At 46.3% G+C, this 9,801-nt stretch overlaps 2 protein-coding genes across 2 annotated transcripts in view; one reads left to right on the top strand and one right to left on the bottom strand.

The window, feature by feature from the left end:
- LOC144511021 (protein FAM227B-like) overlaps positions 1–9,801 on the top strand; it is a 232,064-nt gene that overhangs the window by 112,534 nt on the left and 109,729 nt on the right. The gene's annotated exons all lie outside the window — the stretch shown is intronic.
- The window catches only part of fgf7 (fibroblast growth factor 7), a 75,965-nt gene that overhangs the window by 7,027 nt on the left and 59,137 nt on the right, over positions 1–9,801 (bottom strand). Inside the window, exon 3 of the mRNA XM_078241017.1 lies at positions 2,107–2,210. Within this exon, the coding sequence (XP_078097143.1) occupies positions 2,107–2,210 (104 nt within the window). The remainder of the gene's footprint in view (positions 1–2,106; positions 2,211–9,801) is intronic.

The raw sequence follows: 9,801 nt of genomic DNA on the forward strand, positions 1-9,801 counted from the left end.
CTGAGGAGCCAGCACAATATCTTCAGCGATAGTTTAGTTGACTGAAGCTGAAGGTTACATGTATTGTTGCCTGGCATTCATCGCCTTCCGCCAATTCCCAAAATAGATCAAGATCATCACAGACTCCATCAGAATTCTTCCACATAGAGGAAACCACGATGGGCCCAACAGTTATGTCTGACTCAGCCAAACATTTACCCTTCTCTTTCAAACTCCCCCAACAAGGTATTACCTCTGAGTCTCAACACCTCCCCTCTAAAATTCACTCCTTCTCCTTCAACTGCTCCCTCAAATATGTGACCATCCAACTTGCAGAATATTTTCACCGATGTCTCCCAACACGCACCAACTGCCCACCATTCCCCCAACAATTATCAACTGCATCAAGCCCCTTCCAGAAAACACCAACTTCATAAATCATAGAAACCAAATAGGAGCAGGAGTAAGCCATTTGCCCTTCAAATCTGCTCCACCATTCAACAGTTCAATAGTTAATAATCAGGTCATTAATATACATTGTAAATAATTGTGGCTTCAGTACTAATCCCTGTGACACTCCAATGGCATTGTGAAAATGCCCCTCATCCCAACTCCCTGTCTTCTATGCGTCAGCCAATCCGCTAACCATGCTAATATACTATCCCCAACAACATGGACTTAAATAAGTATCTTATCTTATTAAGTAGCCTTTTGCGTGGTACCTTATTGAATGCTTTTTGGAAATCCAAGTATATACAACTACTGGCTCCCCTCAATCTATCTTGCCAATTACCATCTCAAAGAATTCTAATTAATTTGTCAGGCACAATTTGCCCTTCATGAAGTCATGCTGATTCTGCTTAATTATATTAAGGTATATCTAAACACCGCTTTTACATCCTTTATAATGAACTCGAACATTTTCCCAATGACAGATGTTCAGTTAACTGGCCTATAGTTACCTAGCTTTTGTCTTCCTCACTTTTTGAATAAGGGTGTTACATTGGCAGTTTTCCAATCCTCTGGGACTTTTCCAGAATTTAAGGATTCTTGGAAGGTTACTACCGGTGTATTCACCACTATCTCTGGAGCTACTCCCTTTAATATCTTAGGGTGCAACCTATCAGGTCCAGGGATTTATTGGCCTCTAGTCCCATTTGTTTTCCTAGTGATAGTTATTGTATTAATTTCCTGCACCCCCCCCCCCCCCCCCTTTTCCCTGCCCCCCCCCCATTCTGCTGCTTGAATATTTAGTATTTTGGAACGCTATTAGTTTCTTATACTGTGAAGACTGGTGCAAAGTACTTATTTAACTCCTCTGTCATTTCCTGGTTCCCCATTATTAAAAACCTCCTCCCAACATGGCTGTGATTTTTTCCATGGAGGGATAAGCCAATGCTTAGTGCCCAGTCTGCTATTTTTCAGCCAACAGCATCATAGCTGGGCCGAGATCGGTGCCTCCTGTTTCTGCCCATCAGAGATTTTCCCTAAGATATTTCCTCCTCTTCTACATTTTCCCCTCCCCTGCCCACCCTGCCAATCCTGGATCTCCACCTGTCTCACCTGGACCTGCCAACCTGGTCCCAGTGAAACCCCAGGTTTTCCTATAGTCCGGACTTCATGCCTCTGTTTCAGAGGCTGCCTGCAATCCCAGCGAGTGGTCATTGTTGGTTGGTAGCTCTGAGATAGGACTTCTTCCCCAATGAGGTGAAAGGCCCTCCTTGAGCCAGTCTACGGCCTAATGGTTATAAAATGTCTGTGAGATAAGCATGAAATGTGGTGGTGGGCTTGCCTCCGACTTTTACATCATGGGGCAAGGCCACCGCACACCCTCACATTCCCCCGCCCCGGCATAAAATGCTGCCCTATATTCCACTTGCCATGTTCGTTCCCACTCACTCAACCTTTCTATATAACTTTGCAGTCTCATTGTGTTACCCTCACAACATACTCTCCCATCTAACTGCAGCATCAACAAACCTGGATACGTTAAACTTTACCCTTCATGATACTGTATCTTCAAGACTGTAGGAATTCCAATTTAAGGAAATTAATGATTAAGAATAATAATAAAAAATGTGAATAACTGATAATTAAATAAATACGATGTTCTGTGTACAGGTTTACCTTGCTATATAATTTTCCAGATTTGTTCATTGCTAGGAAATAGTCACTTTCTACGCCTCGGATAGCAACCACTCCAACGGCCACAGTTCTGATTTCCAGAATACCTGTAATAGATTACAATGCCATCTTTAACCAATTCACGACACATCACTTCGAATTATTAATTATTGAGGGACGACACATCTCGTTGCTGTTAATCAGTTGCAGCTTGTAAGTTTTGGTTCAGAGTTATTACATACCTAGGATATCTTATTAAAAAATCATCAGCAGACAGAATTCCACATATGCACAGCAGATTCTGAATTACCAGAACAAAACATATTTATGGCCTCTATACTAACATTTGTTTCTGGAACATAGTTCTGTAAGTATGATCAATAAAATAAAGGTTAAACCTCAAGCCTCCCACAGTTTGTCCTCAAAGAACTCTAATAAACATATCTTATGATCTCTGGACACCTCTGTTTCACGTAGGTTTCATGGGAAATGTAGCAGCTTCACCTAGTATAACCAGAAATAATGATGTGTTACGGACATGGTGCAGGCAATTACATTTTTTTAAACTGAAATGTTGGTACCCTAGATGAAACACATGGTTGTATTTCATGAAAAGCAACTATGTTGTAAATATTGCATTTCATCCTAGTCAGAAAATGTATACTGTGAATTATAGGAATAAATTAGCCAAGTAACTTGAGTTGTGGATATGAAGGATGTACTGCTATTAATATTAAAATATGATCCTGTGCATTCATTTAAAGAATGTACTTTGCTAAAATTTGTAGAAAACTAATAAAAGTTAAAGTTTATTTATTAGTCACAAGTAGGCTTAGATTAACACTGCAATGAAGTTACTGTAGAATAATAAGCTGTAAAATAAATGATGTACAAGTTATCCTATGAGTTTAAACGTGAGTCTTTTAAAAATTTGGAATGATACATTTCTAATTCACTGCAAACAAGATTTGATCAAAAGTTTCATGATTTTAAATGACATTTATAAATTAATTTCTTTTACATTATTTGAATCCAATATGGGTGTAAAGATAAATTCTATTGTAGAATCCATGCAAATATTTATTTAAAAGGCAGAGGGGTTTTTTTAAGGCAGATTTTTTTTAAGGCAGAGCTAGACAACTTCTTGATATTGGGTGTAGGTGGGAATGTGGAATTGAGGTTACAATCAGATCAGCCATGATCTTTTTGAATGGTGGCAGAAGAGGCTCGAGGGGCCGAGTGGCCTACTATTGCTCCTATATATTTGTGTGTTGAAAATCAAAATATGAAATGAGTTAAAAACAGCATTCTGATTATGTGAACTGCGTTTAAATGCACTACAGTTTGTCATAATTTAAATATTTAACGTAATTTCAATTAAAGGATCAAGGAATAAAATATAAAATTTTAGTAATCCTAGAATTATTAGTATTCAATGTCAACCACTAATAATCGCAACAGTGATTACATTACATGACACGTCTTGTTTAATTCTTTTCGATTTGTTATTAGTACAGATGTGATATCTGTCAGATTCCTTTGGTAAAATTTTAGCATGCTTTGCTTAATATGATTATCAATTTCATACCAACAGTGGTGGGAGATTTTTTTCAAAGATGGCAGCTATTGTTTGAATCAAACTCTCCCAGGATAGGCATGGTATGGGCCAGGGGAAGAGCTAACATCCCTTCTGCTCTTCCCGAAAACCTTAACCTAATTTCAGAAAAGGATCTTTTGCACCTCTGTAAATGTTCCATTTATCTGACCATTCACCTTTATTCTGCATGAAATTACACTGATTTCTTTCAATCTTTATCCATTTTAGTCTTACTCCATTTTACATGTTTTTTGGACACAAAATAAGGAAAAAAAGGGTAACATCATAGACTTACATCCACATTCCTAGGGTATGTGAAATAAGTCCAATGCTATATTGGCTTGGATGGTATTCACCGGTGGCCATTTTATACAAACACCTGCTGGTAGGACCCTTGCATATGTAACGAGGGGCCTAATGCTCTTGGGAGGTCCTGGTTCAAAATTGGGCATTCCTATGCATTCAGTTTATCAGTGAGTACTACTACAGTCTAATCAGTCAACCTTTAAGTGGAAGCCATCAATCAAATACCTTCATGCAGAGCCAATAGTTTATTTTTCAAGTGTAATCCAATTTTTTTATTCGTTCATGGGAGGTGGGCATCACTGCTGCCCATCCCTGAGGGCACTTAAGAGTCAACAACATTGCTGTGGGTCTGGAGTCACATGTAGGCTAGATCAGGTAAGGACGGCAGATTTTCTTCCCTAAAGGACATTAGTGAACCAGATGGGTTTTTATGACAATTGACAATGGTTTTGTGGTCAATTTCAGATTTTTATTGAATTCAAATTTCATTGGAATTTAGAAAAATGAGAGATGTTCTCATTGAAACATGTAGGATTCTTAAGGGGCTTGACAGGGTAAATGCTGAGAGGATGTTGCCCCTCATGGGAGTGTTTAGGACCAGAGGGCATAGTCTCAGAATAAAGGGGTACCAATTTAAGACTGAGATGAGGAGGAATTTCTTCTCTGAGGGTTGAAAGCCCTTGGTACTCCTCGTCACAAACAGCTGTGGAGGCAGAGTCTTTGTGTATATTTAAGGCTGAGATAGATAGATTTATTTTTATCAGTAAGGGAATCAGGGATATGGGGAAAGGGCAGGAAAGTGGATGTGTGGAATATTGAATCAGCCATGATCCTATCGAATGGCGTAGCAGCTCAAGGGGCAGAATGGCCTATTCCTGTTCCTATCTCTTGTGCTCTTATGGCATGGTGTCCTCATATGGGTCCCCCTGCCTATTTTCCTGCTATGGGATGGCCTGTAAAATTCAGCCAACCAGAACTGTACACAATTTGTTCATGACTTCCTTTTACTGATTTTAGAATGTTGATTTAGCTATGTTGTTTACCATGGTTGATTTTGTTGCTTTGCATTGATTGCAGCTTCCAAGACTTGTACGTCTCTCAGCATGTTCCTTTCTTTTGTGCAGTATTTAACATTTGTTGGCATTAAATGTTTGCTGGAATTCTCCGACCTGGCCCACGGCTGGAGTTCTCCGGTCCCGCAGCTGTGAATAGAGATTTGGGTGAGCGCCAAATTCTCCATTCTCGCTAACAGCAGTGGCGGGGTGTACAACAGTAAGAAGTCTCAGGTTAAAGTCCAACAGGATTATTTGGTACCACAAGCTACTAGCTTTCGGAGCGCTGCTCCTTCATCAGGTAAGTGGGAGTTCTGTACAAGACCAGAGAGTTCCAGCCATTATCTGCCATTTCACCTACATATTTTAACTAACTCCTCTAATTCTATTGTTCCTTTCAGTTTGGTATTGTCTGGAAATTCAACCAGTTTCTAACCCCAAATCATTGATGTAAATTAGAAACACTGGGCCTGGGGCATCCTATCGAGCAACCCTCATCCTGGCATGAATTCTTTAATGGTAATGGTGTTTTTAACCCTTCAACAAATCTCTTATCCATTTCTAAAGCATATCCTGAAAGCCCAAGTCTTGAGCATAAATAGCAGCCTTTTGTGTGGAACTTTATCAAGTGCCATTTGGAAATTAAATGTTTTGAATTTTAAAACATTTTTCTAAAACTATTATTCAAAACCAACAACCTGCGAGAAATTACTGATTTATTTGTCTGGAAAGTTCTGTAAACATCATTACTGTCATGTGTTTAACAAAGATTAACTATCCAGTTTGAAAATAATTGTAAATACCTCTTTCATTACAGAGATTGTAATGAACTTCTTTCATATTGTGTTATTGATAGAATAATCACTATATCCCTCTCAGCAACATGCTGGGTAGATTGCTGAGTATTTAATAGAGGTCTCATTAAGATTTCACTTTCTAAATTAGCCCTCAAGTTTAATTAACTGAATCTCTGTGCTTCAAGTTTCATAGCCTTAAGATAGTGTGACTGGACTGTTGCCCATATACCCACTGTCAAAGATTATTAACTGAACATTTGATCTCCCTTTTAACTATTACCATACTTTCACTCTGGTTTCTGTGTGTTTTCCCACCATCTGTAAACATCTCTTTCAATTTGCCAGAGAACAGAAGATGATCATTCATCTATTCTCTATTTTAATAGCACAGGAATGTCGAAGACCAGTAGAGATTGCAGGGGGGCATGTAGCTAACTCCACAGTTCAAATAAATCTCACGCCATAGTTTTTAATAGTGTTGAACTGCCACTGTTTCAATTAGGCTTTATATGATATGCCATAATCAAAATATTCCAATATAATCTTTGTGCTTACAGAATAAAGTTAAACAAGGTATAATTTCTAGCGGGTGCCTTAGAAAATCTGGTTGGTGATCAATGTGAGGCTATTAGACTGAGATCTAAAATATGACTTTTTAACATTTTGCTTGATTTTGTTGTAAATTTGAAATATACCAGCTGAAATGTCTTTATGAATGCTAACTATAGTAACATTATTAATGACCTCGCTTCGGCTTCGAGACTGTTTCGCAAGGGCACCCTGATCTCACAGCACACTAGGAGAACTCCTCCCTCACCCCACGGATATCGGGACCCCTGGCGCCTCACTGTCGGAATGTTCCCCTAACCCAATCCCTTCCCAACATGGATCGCCAGCATCGGGGCATCAAGGCCCTCCTGATAGGTCCCCGTGCCCAACCCCAACTTATCCCCATCACGACCCCACCCTTGCCCCTCATCAAGACTGCCTTCATGATCGACTCCTGCAAGATCCCACCCCTCCCCCATCAGAACCTTCTGCATATCCCACCCATCATGACTCCCACTCAGGCCGCACCCCATTGACACTGCCCCTGGCACACTGGCGGTACCCAACTGGCACCACCAGGCTGTCCGGTGGCCACTGCTGGACTATCCGGTGGCCATTGCCAGGCTGCCCGGTGTGCCAGTTGGGAACCACCAATGCACTAGTTGGGCACTGCCAGTGTGCCAGGCGGGCCCTGCCAGGTTGACATGACCAGGTGCTCTCCAATGGACACCACCTGACCGTTCTCTCAACCACCCAGGGGTTTCAGTGGCCTCCGAGCCCGCCTGCGTGACCATTGTGCCAGGTCTCTGCTAGTGGAGACCAGTCCTCATTCTCACCGTTATCATGCCATGTCCAAAGACTGGTGAATTCCGTGCGCTGGGGTTTGAATTGGCTATTCATGTTTAACTGCTACTTTAAATGTGTCATTCGGAGTCACGCCCATTCTGGGTGCAATCCACTTGCAAACTGTTTGTCCGAATGCAAAACGGATATTTGGCCCACACACTGTTCTCTGGGACTGGCGCAATCTACTAACAACGCGGCGAGGTCGGAAATCGACCTTGTTGGCTCAAAATCTCATTACTTACTGTTCTCCAAATCAATTGTTTTCCTCCAGATTAAGAACATAATGTAGTGCATGGAAGGGCAGCTTACTATGCTAAACGTTTATACCAGTTTTAATCTTCATATCCTTGTGCACGTTTAAAGACTAAAGCAAATAATTTCTTTATTCACTGACTTGCTAAGAACAGTCAACTAAAGGCTGTAAAATCTAAGGAAAAATAAATGTGGAAACACGATGCACTTGCAGTCAGGTCTTTTAAGAGCAAGGGATATCAATATTATAAATATCAGAAATGTTTTACTCTCAGAATAAGACATTTAAAGATAAAACAAAAGTTTCCATGTTTTAATAATTGTGAAACTAAAACAACTGAAATGGTAGTGAAGATTAATTTTAAAGCAAGGATCATTTGTTCTTAAATCACAATTCCTTTAATGATGTAAGAAATACATAATCTGCATTAGATAGCAATATAATTTAAAATAATTCAATAGGTTTGAAATAAGATGGAAATAGTCTGGATCTTTCAGGCTACACAGATCAACCAGGACTCATAATGTTACTGAACACATCTATGGGGCAGGAACCTCCTGCAGGCTCAAATAGGAGTGTGTGTGTGTGTGTGGGACGGGGGGGGGGGGGGCGGCGGTCGCGGGTTGCATGAGAGAGAAAAAGAAAGAGTGTCAATCCCACGCTGGGTTGGATTTTACAGGATGACATGGTCCCCATGTCCCCAGCTAGAAGGTCGGAGGGAGCCTGCCCAATCAAATCATAGAATCATAGAATCCCTACAGTTTAGAAAGAGGCCATTCGACCCATCAAGTCTGCACCAACAACAATCCCTCCCAGGCCCTAGCCCCGTAACCCCACATATTTACCTTGCTAATCCCCCCTGACATTAAAGGGCAATTGAGCATGGCCATTCATTCAATCAAACCTGCATATCTTTGGACTGTGGGAGGAAACTGGAGCACCCGGGAGAAACCCACAGAGTCAGGGGGGAACGTACAAACTCCACACAGGTTTCAAACATATTAGGCTGGGCAGAAAGGCTGCCCACTGGGTTTTACATCCCCCCCCCCCCCCCCCCCCACCCCCCCACCCCCCCCCCCCACACCCCCCCACCCCACCAACCCCCCCACCCCCCCCCCCCCCCCCCCCCCCCCCCCCCACCCCCCCCACCCCCCACCCCCCCCCCCCCCCCCCACCCCCCCCCCCCCCCCCCCCACCCCCCCCACCCCCCCCCCCACCCCCCCCCCCCCCACCCACCCCCCCCCCCCACCCCCCCCCCCCCCCCCCCCACCCCCCCCCCCCCCCACCCCCCCCCCCCCCCCCACCCCCCCCCACCCCCCCCCCCACCCCCCCACCCCCCCCCCCCCACCCCCCCCCCACCCCCCCCCCACCCCCCCCCCACCCCCCCCCCCCCCCCCCCCCCCCACCCCCCCCCCCCCCCCCCCCCCCACCCCCCCCCCCCCCCCCCCACCCCCCCCCCCACCCCCCCCCCCCACCCCCCCCCCACCCCCCCCCCACCCCCCCCACCCCCCCCCACCCCCCCCCCCCCCACCCCCCCCCCCCCCCCCCCCCCCCCCCCCCCACCCCCCCCCCCCCCCCACCCCCCCCCCCACCCCCCCCCCCACCCCCCCCCCACCCCCCCCCCCCACCCCCCCAACCCCACCCCCCCCCCCCCCACCCCCCCCACCCCCCCCCCACCCCCCCCACCCCCACCCCCCCCCCCCCACCCCCCCCCCACCCCCCCCCCCACCCCCCCCCCACCCCCCCCCCACCCCCCCCCCCACCCCCCCCCCCCCCCACCCCCCCCCCCCCACCCCCCCCCCCCACCCCCCCCCCCCCCCACCCCCCCCCCACCCCCCCCCCACCCCCCCCCCCCACCCCCCCCCCCCCCACCCCCCCCACCCCCCCACCCCCCCCCACCCCCCCCCCACCCCCCCCCCACCCCCCCCCCCCCCACCCCCCCCCCCACCCCCCCCCCCCCACCCCCCCACCCCCCCCCACCCCCCCACCCCCCCCCCCCCCCACCCCCCCCCACCCCCCCCCCCACACCCCCCCCCCCCCCCCCACCCCCCCCCCCCCCCCCCCCCCCCACCCCCCCCCCCCCCCCCCCCCCCACCTGTGATTTATTTTCCCTGAGTTGGCCAAATAGTGGCCAAAGGCTGGGCTCACCATCCAATTATGAATGACGAACAGGTTCTTGAATCTGGAGGCTCATTGAAAAGCATCCCCCTCAAAGGCATAGGCAGGTGAGTGAGTGAGGATGCGAGATGCCCTCTGTCCAAAATTTTCAAGTTTGAAGTAAAAACTGACCTTTGCTGC

This window comes from Mustelus asterias, chromosome 24 (assembly GCF_964213995.1).
Source record: "Mustelus asterias chromosome 24, sMusAst1.hap1.1, whole genome shotgun sequence".
NCBI lineage: Eukaryota > Metazoa > Chordata > Chondrichthyes > Carcharhiniformes > Triakidae > Mustelus > Mustelus asterias.